We start from the raw sequence: 17,377 nt of genomic DNA, 5'->3' as shown, positions 1-17,377 counted from the left end.
GTGAAAGATAATATATTTTCGTTTGTTTTATAGCGTTGTTACTTCTAGCAGAGGTCACCATCGAGTAGGTAGCTGGGCTTATGAAGCCAACAACCCTGCAAGGTTCAATCACCACCTAAGTAGTTGTAGTTCACCGGACTTAACATACCCGGAAGATAGACGGGTGGAAACACCTTTAATAATCGTCCGGAATAAACAACTCCTAAAACCTCCTAGGTATGTTCAATATTATTATTTATTTTAAATTATTATGATATATTTTTAATAAATATATTTTTGTTTCTAATATTTATATTATTAATTAAATAGTGAGTCTAGGGGTTGTAGTGAGGATCGTTCTGGTTCACCCTCGAGCTCCAGTTCTGCTGCAAGTCATTCAGGAGCAAGTAGTTCGTGTAGTTCATCTTCATCACCTAGCCCTACTCCACAGCTACCACGGAGCCCTAGTCCAGGTCCCGCGTTATCCGACAAGTCTTCTTCAAATCATAGGTATTAATGATTATTATATTTTAACTATGCAATATATTTTTTACTGATATTTTACCTACATTTATTATTATTATTTTTTTTTAGCCTTCATGGTAGCTCGAAGAGCAGTACTGTTCCGTCCCACACCATTTGCGCACAGTCACCAAACTTAGAAAGTCAAACATCTCTTTCACTTGAACAACAGAGGCATAATGCAATCTGTATAAAAAATCTACCTTTGAGATCTAGTGGTAAGTTAATAATTAGTTAATTACATTAATTTGTTCATAATGTAATAAAAATTAAAAAAATTATGTAGATACCAGTCTTAAAGATGGTCTGTATCATGAATACAAACGACACGGCAAAGTGACGTGTGTTAAAGTGGTGGGCCAAGGGTGCGAAAGGTACGCCTTGGTGTTCTTTAAAAAGACTGAAGATGTTGATAAAGCTTTGCAAGTGTCTCACGACAAGTCATTTTTTGGTTCTAAAATTGAAGTTTCTTCATACCAAGGACACAAAGATGTGGACGACAATGAAAGCAGGTAGTGTATTTATTTATAATATAATATCTTATTCATTTCTGTTTTAGACATTAGTTTATAATGCTTGATTTTATGGTTAATTCTATTAATATATTTATTAAAAAATGGCTATGATATTTAAATAACATTCTTACTGTAAAATTAATTGATTTTTAAATATTTTACTTAAGGCCGATCGAAACAGATGTGGATGAGTTTCATTCAAAAGCAACTAGAACTCTCTTCATCGGTAACTTAAACAGCAATACAATAGCTGCTGATTTAAGGAAAAATTTTGAAACATTTGGAGAAATTATTGTAAGAGAATATATATATTTTTTAATAATATAAGTGAACAATTTTTAATACAATAATATTGCAGGAAATTGATATTAAAAAGGGGAATAACATCAATGGAAGTACAACAGGCACATATGCATTTGTTCAGTACATTGATATATCCAGTGTTGTAAAAGCTATGCGTACAATGGATGGTGAATTTCTGGCAGGAAGTCGTATAAATTTAGGTTTTGGAAAATCACTAGCGACTACATGTGTTTGGATTGACGGTGTTGCTGAATCTGTCAGTGAAAAATATTTGGCTTCTCATTTTAATCAGTTTGGCAGTGTTACTCACTGTGTAATTGACCGAACAAGGGAACATGCTTTGGTGTTTTTTCAACAGGTAAATTTTATTATGATATTATTTTTTTTACATTTTTCATTAATAATAAAAACTTGATTTAATCTAAATTTAGTATTCGGCTTTTCTATCATTCAAATAATAGTAGACTAGAGTAGACTAGGAGGCTAAGTATGTGTATTAGATTATTCACTGATCTTGAAAATAACAATCATTGTTTGAACAATTTTAATACATATAATATGATATTCAGTTCTTTGGTAGTTTGTTAAAGTATTTTTCCATATTTAATTATACATTTATAATTTAATTTTTATCAATAACATTTTTAAAAATTATAAAAGTTTTAATTTTTTAAATGAAATAAAATGAAAAAATTGAAAATTATTATGTATAGAACTTAAAATTTGTGATTAAACTTATATAAAACATTTTTAAATAAAGATAAATTTTGGATTTTATAATATAGTATTTTTTTCTTATTCATTGTTAGATGGAATCTCTGACTATGTGCTTAAAAAACTTGTTTGTATCTAATATTTCTGAAACTCAATTATTAGCTACACCCCTTAATTTTCAAATATTTCAATCCTGGTATAAAAAAAACTATTTATATTTTATGTTAAATTATTATAAATTATTTCTGATTTGAGTAATTTTAATAAACAATTATCAAAATTGTATTCTTTTAAAGAGTAAAAATGTAAATTTTCAATTAATTAAATTGTCTTCAAACAAATGTTATTACTTTATTAAGTGTCAAACATAAAATATTAGTAACTAATATCTATTAAATATTTTTAGATTGCACATGCACAGTTAGCTGTTACTCAAATGCGTGGTTCCATTATGAAAGGTCGAAAACTTCAAGTTGATTTTGCATCAAGAGAGTGTCAACAAGGATTCTATGAACACTTAGATAAGACATCTAGTGAATCTAGTCCTAGGTTTACCACCAGCCAACAACACGATAGTACTGCACAATTATCACCTAGCAGTACCAATGGTGTTGCTATTCGAGGCTTTGAAACTCCATCATCTTCTTGTAGTAGTGCCGCTGGTGACAAAAGTTACCCAAGGAATCCTGATGAACCACGTTGTAGTTCAATTTCTGTTCCTAACCCTCAAGATATGCATAACTTGCAAAAGGAACGTGTCTCTCTCCTGGAACAGCTTGAGGACTGCAACAGTTCTGGCGATGAACTTCTGAATGATTCGTCTAAAGCTCAGCAAGTTAAAAGCCGCTCGGGCACTCCTTTATGTAATGAACGTCCCCCAGAGAGTCTCACACCTCCGACTCAAGTTCCTAGATCTCATGTACCGATCTCGTTGCCGTTGCCCAGATTTGCTGTGCACGTCTCTAATCCCCTGCTCAGCCCACCTCTAAGCTCCCCTAGGAGACCTCAATCATCAAACTCTGATGATTCTCAAGCTTCCGATCCTGGTGCACCAGGTCTTGAAGAGAGATTAAGAAGCCTTGATGAAAAATATGAACAATGGAGTGGCTCTAGAACAAGTGTACTAAAACTTGATACTTCAGTTCGTCTACGTTCAAGATACAGGTTGTTAGATACTGTTGATAAACTAGAACCTTCAGATATTGTTAAATCAGTACTTGCAAAACCAAGTGTTTTTGATGAAGATACTAAAAGACTTGAAAATTTTTCTGATAAATATATACCTAAAGAATTTGTACCATCTCGAACAAGCCCTAATTTACAAAACTTCAGACATCAACAATTAGGTTCATTTTCACCACTAACGCCATCAAGTAGTGGTTCATCTAAATCTCCCCCAGCTTCTTCTCCGGCAGCTGTTAAAACACAATATTCTTTTCCAAGTCATCCTCAGGCTATAATAATTACACAAAGTTCCAGGACTTCGCCATCAGACCCTCGATTGCCACCTACTGATCCCAGGTTATTAATTGACCCGAGATTATCTGTTGCTGATCCTAGATTATCAGCTGATTCAAGAGGATCGTTTTTGACAAAACAAAATATCTGTACTATAAACGATAATAGGTATGTTCCTGATATACTTAATACTAAGGATCCTCGACATCCTATACATAAAGATGCAGAAATAAAAGATGGTCCTGAAGCATTTTATAGAAGTAAAATTCGGGATGAGTATACCAAAAATTGGTTGCATACATTTGACCGAAAAGATAATGAGCCAACCTATAGGTTAGTTGATACATTTGATCGTCGAAGATTTAGTGACTTCAGAAAAGAAGAAGAAGAAAAGTTAAAAATTGAACAAATTAATAAACAAAAACTCTTAGACGGATTTGTTGTAAAACGAAAATGTTCTAATGATACCATAGTTCATCCTAGTCCATACTTTGTCAGTGTTCAAGAAAAACAAAAAAATATTGACGATCTTAAAAAACTTACTGAGCATAAAAAACTTCCTGAACATAAAAAAGTTGAAGAAATCCCAAAACGAGAAGAACGTGTTGAAATAAAACAAGTAACTGAAGAAATCAAACCTCCTGAACCACCTCCAACAATAAATAATATTGATGAAGATAAGATAGACTTCATTACCAATGAGAATACTATCGCTAATATTCTACTATCTTCTATTGAAAATTTGCATAGGAAGACTGAAACAGAAGAAACTAGAAATAAAGTTGAAAGAACAAATTCGAATGAATCCGTTAGTAAGCTTTCAGATACTGAAAAAAAGAAGGAAGTTAACATTGAATCAATAAAAAAGAAAGAACACGAAAGGAAGAAATCTATTGATTTTGAACACACTAAAATCAAAGACAAGAAAGACCATGAACCTAAAAAGGCCTTGGTTTCTAAATCTAAAGAATGTGAAAGCAGCAAAAGTAAAGAACTTGAGTTTAATATGTTTGAAATTAACCGAATAAATAACAAGAAAAAAGAAGAGCTTTTGATGAACAGTAAAACAAAAGATGTTGAAAAGAAAAAAGATGTACTCAAGTTTGACAAAAAATCAGAAACTAAAAAAGAAGATAAGAAAAAAGATTTTGTTAAAGAAACTGATAAAAAGGACGATGTTGATAAAATAAAAGAGAAAAAGAAAGACAAACGTGATAAGGATCAACCTAAACACAAAGAAAGAAAAAAGAGTTTAGATGAAAATAATAAGCATAAACACGAAAACAGTAGTAAAAGATCAAAAGAACATTATAAATGCAAAGAAGAAGAAAAATTACATCAAACAGTCACTCCTGATTTTGATGCAAAGTTTAATGATGATAAAGATCCTAAAAAAGACAAACGAGTGGATAGAAACAGCATTAGTAGTAATAGTTCTACAGGGCGTTCATCTAAAAGGAGAATGAGTGATAGCTCAGAAAATCTTGATGATTCTAAAAGATCAAAAATAGATACTAAAAATTCTAAAGATAAAAATCATAAGAAAACTAATGAGAAACATATATCATTCATATCAAAAATTTTAGATGGTAAAAACAAAGAACAGAAAAAAGATCATCATGAAAAGAAGTTGGATAAGAAAAAAGAAGAAAGAAAAGTAATTAAAACTCCAAATGAATCAGAATCAGAAGATGATGATGAAGACGAAGAAGCTAGAGAAAGAAGAAAAAATCATTCTATATTTGAAGTTGTGTTAGATGAACCTTATGTTTCAATGTATGATAAAGTAAAAGCCAGATCTACCAAAAATATGCAAAAACAAGAAGAAGAAAAACGCCAAGAAAAACTTAAAGAAAAATTTAGTCAGTTAAAGCAAAGTAGAGCAAAAAGAGAAGAAAAAAAGAGATCTACATCATATGATGGGGATTCAGATTCTGATCGCGGTTTACGACGCTCATCTAAATTACTCATTACCAGCTCAGATGACGATGATGACTATTTCCGGCGAAAAAATCAAAGACCTGTTTCTGATTCATCAGAAAATGATAGACCAAAAGTTCAACGAACTGTGTCAGATTCTTACGAAAGTAATAAGGTTAAAACTCAAAGAGGATCTGATACTTATGAAAATGACAGATTAAAAAATCTTAGAGTTGTATCAGATTCTTCAGAAAATGAAAAGTTCAAGCAATTATCCAAATTTAAATCTAGAATACAATCTGAATGTAGTGATAGTGATGATCATTTTGTTCGGAAAAGTTCATTTACTTTTGATCGAATACAAAATGATGGTATTCAAGGATTTAATGGACACCAAAAGAAAAAGAAACAAAAGAAACAAAAAAGTGAATATTCAAGAAAATCAATTGATATCAATGGTTTAGATAATAATCATAGGCCAATCAAAGAGAAAAAGAAAAAACATTCAATAAGTCATAAATCTAATATAAATGAACGAATGCAAGATATTTTCGGATCATTAACAGATGAAGATAATGAAAAGTCAATTGTAAACAAATGGAGTGTATCTGATGTTTTTGGAACCGATTCTGATACAGAGCATGAACGTAAAGAAAATAAACCAAAATTAGAAATTAAAAAGTTCAATGAATTTGGTAAAGATGTATTAAAATCACTGTCACATAATGTGGATGAAATAGCTAGAAAGAAAAAGAAACGGAAAAAGGATAAGGAAAGAAATAAAGAAGATCGAAGGGAAGACCGTAAAGAAGAAAGGAGAGATGACCGTAAAGAAGAAAGGAGGGATGACCGTAAAGAAGAAAGGAGAGATGACCGTAAAGAAGAACGAAGAGATGACCGCAGGGAAGACCGAAGGGAATGTCATCTAGATCGTAAAGAAGAACGTAGAGATGATAGAAAAGAAGAACTAAGAGAAGATCGAAAAGATGAACCAAGAAAGGAAGATCGAAAAGATGAACCTAAAAAGGAAGATCGAAAAGATGAACCAAAAAAAGAAGATCGAAAAGATGAACCAAGAAGGGAAGATCGTAAAGAAGAACAGCGAAAAGAAGATCGCAAAGAAGAACAGCGTAGAGAGGAACGTAAGGATGAAAGAAAAGAGGATCGAAAAATAGAAATTATAGACGAACGAAAAGAAGAAATGAAAAATGATAAAAAAGAAATAAAAAGTGAAAGGTTAGTAAATATAACACATGAAGAAAGAAAAGTACCTAAAGAAGTTAAAAGTGACAGAGTAGTAAATATAACACATGAAGAAAGAAAAGTGCCAAAAGAAGTGAAAAGCGAAAGATTAGTAAATACGGCACACGAAGAAAGAAAAGTGCCAAGAGAACCAAAACATTATGAAGAAATAAAAGTAATGGATAATCTTCAAAGTATAATTGAATCAAAGAAGAAGCCAAAAGAATTCATCGCTAATAATGTTAATACAATTACTCCAAATAGAGATGTATTTTCTTCATTTTTTGATTTTGATGACTCTAAAGGTCCCGAAGATGAGACAATTACTATATTTAAAGGAGATGACGATACAGTTAAGACTGAAGTAATGTTTAGAAAAGTAGATGAGAAAAAAGAACTATTATTTAGACCCATAAATACATTTGAACCTATTAAGAGAGAAATTATTGGTTTTGGATCTCACATGGATGACGAGACTGCTGTAAAAAGTATTTCTGAAACACCTGAGCCATTAATAGAAGAAGCTAATCCTGTTGAAATGGCATCCCCTGAAGAAAAATCTACTCCGGTTATTTCTCAAGAAGAAACTGAAGGAGCTGTTGCAGCATTACTTGAAGCAGCATTTGGTCAAGATTTTTGTGATTCTTCCTACTCTGATAGATCTGCCAAACCTGACACTCCAATGTCAGATAGTGAACTTCGAATTGATACAGATGATGAAGATAGTACAGATTCAATAATTGATGAATGTAAGAATGACATACCAGATTCTTCTGAAAATACAATTACTTTAACTAAAACCGATGATGAAATCGCAAAACCAGATAAAAAAGAAACTGTCGTTAGTGCTGAAAAAATAAAAGAATCTGATAAAACAGAAGAGGATCCAAAGTCTGTAGTAGAAAAACCTAAATTTTCTGAACTCCAACAAGAATTGCCGACACCTGAACCTTCAGACACAAAACCGCAGTCACCTTTAAGTCATAACTTTAGATTACCCCAAATGGTCATTCAACAAACTAGTATAAGATCATTAAATATTAGTTATGCTAAACCGTTAACAGAAGTAAAACCACCCATAATACCATCTCCAGAAATCCCAGAGATAATTGTTGAAAGCATTTCAAAACCTGAAGATAAGACTGAAGATCATGTTTCTGTTGTAAAATTTTCTACTTCTCAAACACCAACTGTAATTTGTCAAGAAAAGTCTGTTATATCATGTGCACCAATATCATTACCTAAACCAGAATTTAGTCAAACGTCTGTCTTACAACACACAAAAGATACTCAAGTTGTTCAAAGTTGTATAGTTTCACCTCCAATTGTTTTACCTGAAATTAAAAAACCTGACTTTGATTCTAAAACAGAAGAAATAGTAGAACAAGAAGTGGTTGTCGATGAACCAAAATTTTCTGAAGAATTGCCATCAAATCAAGCTGCCACAATAACGTTTGCAAAAAAGTCAATAATTCATGATGAAAAATTAGAGCCTAAAGAAATCTTATCTTCAGTTGTACAAAATGAAGAATCTTTGTACCCAGTTGTTGCATCTGTTGAAACTGAAGATAAATCAATGCCTAAACATCCAAAAGCGAAAGGCCTAGAACGTATTGTTGAACAGATAAATGAAAAAATGAGAGCTAAAGCTAGTGAAACTGCATTAAATTTGACAAAAGAACCTATAATGATGCCTTTGAAAAAGGCTCTGATTGCAAAAGACAAAGATGAAAACAGGTCCGATTGTAAAGTAGATGTAATAGAAGTTAATAAATCCAAAACAGTTGAAATGGAGTCGCCTGAAGATTTAGTTGTGGCCCCGTTAACACCAAAAATCGAAGATAAAACTGAAGTTTTTGCTAGTCCTGGTGAAAGCAGCTGTGAACCCAAAGAATTGGATACAGCTAGAATTAAGAAAGATGACGAATTCATAAAAGATACATCAAAAACTGTTGATCGAGGTAAAATTAAAATTTTTCATTTTTGTAATATAATAATTTCTTTTAACATCAATGTTTTATTAATTTATTAGATTCTTCAGTTAGAGGCAGACGAAGAGGTGGTAGAGGACGTGGAACTCGGGGAGCTCCTACTATAGTGACACCAAGAAGAACCCGGCAAAATATTGTGACACCAAATACTCCACAAAATACTTTAACTGACATTTATGAGTTTACGGATGAGGATGAAAAAGTCGGGCAAAAGTATAGCAAATCCCCAGAACCTCCTGTAACAAGTGTTGTCCCAAATAATTCATCATCTCCACCGACTGGTGCTATGGTAATAAGCACCTCTCCATTGACCAGAAAATCTAGAAGACTTCAGGTAAATTTTATTATTCATTTAATAAGTGTTATTTTTGTGTTATAATTAATATTAATATACCTGTGTGTATTTGTGTTTAGGAAAAAGATGGAAGTAAAAGTACTTTAGAAGAAACAATTGATGAAGTTGCTCGTGGTCCATGTACTAGACGCACTACACGTTCAAAGCCTCAAGCAATACCTTTACTTAGCTTAGAAACTTCTCCACGAAAAACTAAACAAATTATAGGGAAAAAATTAAAAGCTGAGTCTCCACAACCAGTATCCAAACCAGAAATTATTGAAACTCCATTGTCTAATGATCAAGATGATGATAAAAATCCAGTGTCTTTGTTATCAACGTCTTCTTCATCTTCAACTACCTCAGAGACAACCACATTAATTGATCCTGTTACTGGCTTACTTATTCCAATGCAAGAATCTGAAGAAGGACAATATGTGCCTATAGATGATGGAGATAATAATATGTAAGTGTTAATAGTTGAATAATAATTTAAATAAAATATGCTTATATTACTTTATAATATTATAGTTAATATAGAATGAACAATTTTATATTTGTTTTTCAAATAATTTATGAAAATACTTTTATATTTAAATGTTTTATTTATTACATGTTTATTGTTATAGGAGTAATAAATCATTGTCAGACGAACCACCTGAGAAGAGAGCTCGCCTTGATAAAGTACCTGTTACATCGATGGCCATTTCCAAAAATAGTACTACTATTCCAGCTTTGGCTGTTACACCAAATAACATCCTTCCAGCAACTACTACAACTTATGCAGTTACCCCTGGAATGTCCAATGTGGCTAAGACACCTTGCGTTATGACAATTGCTAACTCTGCACCTATTGGACTTGTTAAGCCTAATATTACAGCTTCTGTGATAGCTCCCACAAATATTGTGAAGTCAACTGCCGTCATGTCTCCTTCACCACCACTTCTTAAGACACAACCAAACGTTTTGAATAAACCAATTAATCATATAATTGGTCAACAACCAATATGCAAACCTACTATTCCAATTTCTACAATGCCACCGCCAATGAAATCTCATTTAACTGCCGTTAGCCGTACTCCCCCATTACCTAAATTATTATCACCCAAAGGACACATTGTACAAGCATATACATCACAGTCAATAGAAGCGGTTAATCAGAATTCTGTATTGCACCCCCCTTCAACAACACAACCTTCACAGCCATTGTTAGTAAACACCCCGAGTGTTATGAGTCCTCCATTAAGAGGAGTGTTAAACTCACCATCAAGAAGTGTGTTGAGCCCTCCGTCAAGAGGATTGTTGAGTCCGCCTTCAAGAGCTGTTGTACCCCCATCATGTCAGTCTACCCCATCCGCACACAATTCATCAACTGTACCTGATGTAAGTTCTATATTATTTTCTTTTATGCAAAATATATGATAATATTATATATTATATTAGGTACATATATAAGTAGTGATTTACTTTTATTAATTTTAAATACAATTTCTTTTTTTCTTTTAGATTATATGTCCAAAAGGATTTGATCCTTCTAAAATGGAAAATTCAAGATGCATTGTTATGAGGAGTCCATCACCACTTGTGTTGTCTGGCCAACCAATGTCATTTGAAGCAGGCATTGACTCCGCTCCTATAAATATGGTTCCAGCTCATCATTTCTTACATCCACAACTTATTTATCCCCATTACATCAGGGATTCAATGGGAGCCTTTATTCCACCTAGTAAGTTTAAAATATATTTCATATTATTCTGAAAATGATAATAAAATATAATATATCTTTTAGGAAACATAAAAGTTGTACCAGAAATTGAAGAAAATATTCCACCATTAGAACTGCGCAAAAGGCTTCCCGATGAATGTATTACAGATAGACTGCAACATAATATTAGTGGAACCCAGCAATATATGAATTTACAACAAGTTGCTCATCCAATTGGTAGCCTTCCATATGGACAAGTTGTACCAATTAACTATGGTTATAGACCCATCAATTCTATATTAAAGGTATGTAATTTTTTGAAAACATTCAGATAATATTTGATTAATGTTACTGTTTTTAGATAGTTTAACATCATTAATAAGTTTTAATTAACTATAATAATATTTTATTTTCTAGAACTATCCTATTTACTGGCAAGGAACATTAGCACTTAAGAATGATAAAGCGCTTGTGGAAATGCACTATTTGTTTGGGAATGCAGCAGTAGCTGAACATTCACTGCAGCGTAATATTGATGGTGAACTGAAGTTATCTCAACGTATGCGATTAGAACAAACGCAATTAGATGGCGTTTCACGCAAGATGCAGGTAAGAAATGTTAACCTGTTCAAAAATATTATACATATATGCTTAAATAATTTAATAATAATAACACTGAATTCAATCTCTTTTAGATTGAAGATGAATGTTGTGTGTTAATTGCTGTGCCAATTGGTATGAGTGAAGAAGAATGGAATCAACAGAGTTGCACATTGCATAATGGTTTTATAACATACTTACAACAAAAACAAGCTGCAGGAATTATCAATATCACTGCACCTGGAAGCACGCAGGTATTTAAATTTTAAAATGATTACAAAAATGAGTATAAAATAAGTAATAACTAACAATTTTAACTAAATTCTTTTCTATCATTTGTTTCAGAATGCCTACATTGTGCACATGTTCCCGCCTTGTGATTATATAAATAGCGTCCTAGCTACAGTTCACCCTGCAATGGTGAAGCAAATAGCATCTATGGCTCATCTAATTATTGTCATAGCCACCGTGTAAATATTCTATAATGAGTACAAATTTCATATTTCTTCTAGCACTTTAGGTGCACAAAGTATATATATTATATAGTTAATGATAAAATTCATTAAATAAACCTAATGGTAATTGTTAACAGTTTTTATTATTATTACGATTATTATTAATTATTATTATTATTATTATTTTTTTTTACGCATTAACAATTTGTTATTGGAATATAATGCTAATGATTTCAAATTGGTTACCATAATTTAAGAAGTTTTCATATTTAAATTAAGAAAATGTAAAGACGAATAATCACTGTACAAATTAGGAGTGAAAAAAATTGTTTTTTATTTAAAAATTTTTGTTATTTATTTTTCAAAAATTCTAATTTTTTTTTATCTCAATTTTTTATTATTATTTTTATTATTTATTTGTAGTAATAAGCTGTAGACTTAAAATATTTACTTTTATTGTCAATATAATTTAAACAGCCAAATGTTAATTAATACATGTTTATTGTAATTAAATGAATAATTTTAAAATTTACAGTATTATTTGGTAAAATGTTTTATGTACTTATGTAGGAAATTGTTTCTTGTAAGTTTCAATTCTTAACATTTTAAATAAATATATAAAGATGCTTGAAAAAAAAAAAAAATAATGAAAAAAAAAATAAAAATAAGAAAATATTATACAGTACATTATTATTTAATATATTTAATTAATATGATAAATCGAAAAATTAATCCCAAACACTAGTGTACATAAAGTATTCTACTATTAAATGTGTTTTGCTCAACTAATTTCTAACAACAGTCAATATTGATATATACATAATATATATATATATTTTACATATATATGTATATATATATATATATATATACATTTTACATATATATGTATATATATATACATTTATATGCACAACTATATATTTATATATACACCTATACATGTATATATATTTATGTATTTATAAATATATAACCTAAATATTAGGAATATTTTAAGTATTTTTTTTTTTAATGATTTTTATTTATATTATTTTTGTGTGAATATTGTTTTAAGATTTTAGACTCACCTTAAAAATTGCATTGTATATGAACCCCTTCCCCAGTTAAAATTATAAAATAAATAAAAATAAGAAAAAAAAGAAGAAAAAAATTTGTTCTTTGGCTGTGATCTCTGCATTAAGGTTCACTGTTATAATTTGATTGTATTATAGAATTTTTTTTTTTTTTGATGTAACAAGTGCATACTGTATGTATTTTAAATTTATTTCTATTAGTTATTATTATTGCATATTAAATAATAATGAATAATAAAGAAAACACAATGTTTAGAAAAATAAACACTGTTTTTAGTTTTTGTTTTGTTATGAGTTTATGATAGTTAAGTACTTATCATTGATTTTTTAAATCCAAATTTTTTTGTAATGTAGTGTTTTTTCTAAAAAAAAAAAAAAACACAAGTCTCAAACTATCTTTGAATATTATTGCTGTTTTTTTTTTGTAATATAATATTCAAAATATTGTTAGAAGAAATATTGCAAATTGATAACTACTACCTTGTTTGTATATAATGGTATATTTAACCTATAAATAAAAATACATTGTTATTTCCCGTTAACAAATATGAAAGTGAGTTTTTATAGTTTTGATTATTTTACTTTTTAATTTTAAATAATATTTAATTATTCAAAGCTACTAGTATAAACTTTTTATTCAGATGTTTGAAGTAACACTTTTCATTATTTTATATAAGGTCCTATATTGTTACAATGGTACCTATATTTATAGAATCTTTGGATATTGAATCTAGACAAGCATTTCCCCTTTTCGTTTATTAGTAAGTGAAAAGTGGATACATGCTAAATCCTGAAAAATGTGTGAATCAGTTTTATAATTGTGTACATACCAAATTGATACAAGTAACTTCGAAAAATTACCAAGTTACTCTTCAACTATCCAAAGTATATATACATACCTACTCAGATAACAAGTTTTGTATTGGTCAATTTTCTTTATGCCTAATTTGTGTCCAATGATCTGGACATAAGTTTCCTTTTGATCAAAAATTAGATCTAATTTTTACGTTTAATGAAATAAATTTAAGTGTTATTATTTTAATATCTATAAAACAATCATTACAAAGTAACAATAACTTTTGTTGTGTATTTGTGACGTTAAGCTAATTTATTTATATTACAGATATTACAACAATATTTTTATGCAGTTTCCTACTCAGATATTTTCAATGGGATAGGTGTTCAAAAAAAGAAAGAAAATGAAGAACTATTTTATTAAGTACACCTACATTAATAAACTATGGGCTTGTTTCCGATAATTCTGTGGTAGTGCTAAAAAATAATTTCATGACACATAGATATCAGAATTCAGTAAGCCCTAGATTCCTAAATCCAAAAAAATATTTACAATAATTAGTAGTTTATTAATAATCAAAGGTTTCCTGTGAGAGCTAATCATCAGCTGATTAGTAGGTATCATAATATAATAGCAGCAACATTCACAATTGAGGTTTATATAAAAAACATTATCTTCTTACAATTTTAGGGAGGTTTAGATAATAGTTAATCCATCTAGCCCACTGCATGGGGATTGCCCATCATCGTTTCATTTACGTTCCAAAAATGATTTTACTTATTTCGCACAAACGTAAAATGTTACCCGGCGTATTGTATAGGCAAAATAGATACATTATTACTGCACTGTTCAATATTATGATACCTAGAAATTTAATTTTTCATGGTAGCTTCGTACGGTGCACCCTCTCAAAATATTCCATGCATCAAAATATACCCCGTTACAAATATCACGATTAAAAGTATCCTAAATACAAAATATCCCTTAATTTCTATAAATTTGTACTGTTTTTGGCAATGTATATTTCAACTTACTGTATTATCTTAAAATTTACATTATTATTTTAAATGAAATATTCATAAAACAGATTTTTGAAAATGAATATTTACACGCAATACCTTTTAAATAGTAAGTACAGTAAAATGTTCATAATTAAGAACCACTGTTTAACTTCTCGTAAACTAGGTTAATACACTTAGTATGTAGAATTCATTTATTTTTATAGTCATTTATTATCGTTATCCCATTTTCGCTATCTGTATATTATTAAGCTGCTTAATCAGTTATTGTTAGAACTATATTTTAATCGGAATAACTGTATTTTTTTGAAATAATAAAAATTTTAAAATATGTTGACAAATACTGACCGTTAAAATTTTCGTTAAGGTGACGGCATTAAGTGCGTGTTGGCCATTTCTTATCGGTGAAAACGAAAACGAAAAATTTCGAATTTAATTCTTATACATGGCCAAAAACAATCCAATGAAAATTTATGAAATTATTTAAAAAATATATATACGAATTAAGAGGACGCTACACCCGCAATGTTGTCTTCGTCTTACAAACGCGTAACGTAGCAAATCTTATGCTCAGCAGATCACTTTTAGCTCCGTTAGTTCAAAATTTAGAGTAAATTGACCTCTTACAAAAATTAAAGGTAACATTATTATTGAGGGCATCTCGTAGGCTTTTTATTATATTTTAATTTTAAAGTGAGTTATGTGTATTTTAAAATATACAAACAATTTACAATTTTAAAATACACATAACTCACTTTAAAATTAAAATATAATAAAAAGCCTATGAGATGCCCTCAATAATAATGTTACCTTTAATTTTTGTAAGAGGTCAATTTACTCTAAATTTTGAACTAACGGAGCTAAACGTGATCTGCTTAGCATAAAATTTGCTATGTTACGCACTTGAAAGACGGAGACAACATATGCAGGTGTAGCGTCCTCTTAAGTCTTAATGGATAATATTACTGAGGATATTTTGTATAAAAGTTCTCTAAATATTGGGATATTTTTAACGAGAATATTTTCAACATACGATATTTGTAATGGGAAATTTTGAATGAGGAATATTTTGATGCACTTGATATTATTAGGGGGAATCGATTTGTACCACCATATAGGGGAATACAAAGAAAGGATTTTACTAAATTCGCATTTTCAAGAGATGTCCACACCTCACCGTTTTGATATTTACGACGAAAATAGAAATTATTTTTGTTTATAAATTATTGCCACAGATAATAGAAATAATAGAATATAATTTTAGTAGAAATTATTATTATTTTATACATAAATAGTTGCTATTGATTACTCGGGCAGATGAAATAAAAATATGTATTAAATCGCTGCAATTTATTGTCTCAAATTATATCAGAAAAAAATATTAGAGTACAATATTTACGTTCGTAGTTTATAAACCCAAAAACTACTTGACCGTTTTTGTCAGACTTAATAGCCAATCCACCGCAGACGAATTGTCGATCTTGGTTGAAATAGATCACAAAGCAGAGAACTCCGGCCACTCACGGCCACGGTGCAGGTTCACCCATGATCTGAGTTACACTATAACCAAGATATACCATATTATGTATCGCTATGTTTTAAATTTTATCAGTTTTTCAAAGGCGAAGTCAGGTATTAGGTACAGCTAAAAATGCATGTTGGACTACATTTATATAAATGAATGAAATCCCGCAGGCAAACATACTTTAAATAGTAATCAAGACTGCAGTCTATTCATGAGCTAAGAGTAAAAATGTTCTATGTCAAAATATCTTATTTTTAAGGTTTGTTCAGACATATATAGAACCTTTTTGCTTTTTGTGTTTCATATTTTCATCCATATTATTACTCGTATCAAACTAGTTTCTAGCTTAAAATATGCACAAGTTAAAACTTATAAGGGATATTTGAAAAAGCCAATTTCAAAACAAAAAAACATTGAAGTTATTTTTTACCATTAGTCTACATATTGTAGTACAAAATATAGAATAAGTCAATATAGTTGGTGAGCTTCTTACAGAACGATATTCAGAGGTTTCTTAAAAAAAAATCATCTTGAATTAAATTAATGAAAAAAAAACGAGGAGGCGAGCATGAGTGCTCACAGTCAAATGCATTTCAAGTAGGAAAAAAAATTTAGAAAATGCGTACAGTAGGACACTAAAGACTATAGATAATACTATATAATAGGTGCAATGGTGCATATTAGTGTGTTACTTTAAACTAGTCTCTGAGATACCTAGCCAATGTTTAAAAACGTTTTAAAAATAAAATTAACTAGTGATTAATAAATGAAAACTAAAAATTGTAGTTGTTTTACCTAGATTGCTCCAGCAGGTGCAATTGTTTTTAAATAAAAATAATCCAGGCACTAAATTTTCAACATTTAAACAATTTGTTGAAAAAGAATAAGTTTAAAAATTAAATTTCGAAGGAGAACACAGGGCAAATATATTTTTAGAAGAAAAAAAATAATACTGAAAACAAGAAGCTGGAACATAAATAGTAACTGCAGAACATTTTGATCTACGAAATAAGTATTGTTGTTTAAATTAAAATAAACGAAAAAATTAATCAAAAGTCAATCCCCAATGGCCATTGCTTAAAGGATTACCTAGAAAATGTATAAAAAACGAAATCATTGGTAAGCACTGCTTAACGACTGATTGAAATAATTAAAGTCGTTAATTGTGTCCAATGAATAACGACGATGGTCGTTTGCCATATAGATAGTAGATAATTTCATAA

General features: G+C 29.9%; 1 protein-coding gene across 4 annotated transcripts in view; it reads left to right on the top strand.

Moving 5' to 3' along the window:
- Positions 1–13,079, top strand: part of spen (spen family transcriptional repressor split ends) — a 54,878-nt gene extending 41,799 nt beyond the window's left edge. For 3 of the 4 annotated variants that reach the window (XM_015511314.2, XM_089224982.1, XM_089224983.1), the window contains 15 exons: positions 34–216; positions 310–489; positions 574–719; positions 788–1,013; positions 1,184–1,310; positions 1,375–1,677; positions 2,440–8,614; positions 8,686–8,978; positions 9,059–9,444; positions 9,608–10,361; positions 10,485–10,704; positions 10,768–10,988; positions 11,101–11,292; positions 11,379–11,537; positions 11,629–13,079. In XM_015511314.2, the coding sequence (XP_015366800.2) occupies positions 34–216; positions 310–489; positions 574–719; positions 788–1,013; positions 1,184–1,310; positions 1,375–1,677; positions 2,440–8,614; positions 8,686–8,978; positions 9,059–9,444; positions 9,608–10,361; positions 10,485–10,704; positions 10,768–10,988; positions 11,101–11,292; positions 11,379–11,537; positions 11,629–11,757 (9,694 nt within the window). In that variant the 3' untranslated portion in view covers positions 11,758–13,079. The remainder of the gene's footprint in view (positions 1–33; positions 217–309; positions 490–573; positions 720–787; positions 1,014–1,183; positions 1,311–1,374; positions 1,678–2,439; positions 8,615–8,685; positions 8,979–9,058; positions 9,445–9,607; positions 10,362–10,484; positions 10,705–10,767; positions 10,989–11,100; positions 11,293–11,378; positions 11,538–11,628) is intronic. The other variant, XM_015511388.2, reaches the window with a different exon arrangement.
- Positions 13,080–17,377: the final 4,298 nt, after the last annotated feature.

Source organism: Diuraphis noxia, unplaced genomic scaffold, assembly GCF_037042655.1.
Source record: "Diuraphis noxia isolate RWA-SAM2 unplaced genomic scaffold, SU_Dnox_SAM2 contig0003, whole genome shotgun sequence".
NCBI classification, from domain to species: Eukaryota; Metazoa; Arthropoda; class Insecta; order Hemiptera; family Aphididae; genus Diuraphis; species Diuraphis noxia.
This window is presented reverse-complemented; position numbering and strand designations above follow the sequence as displayed.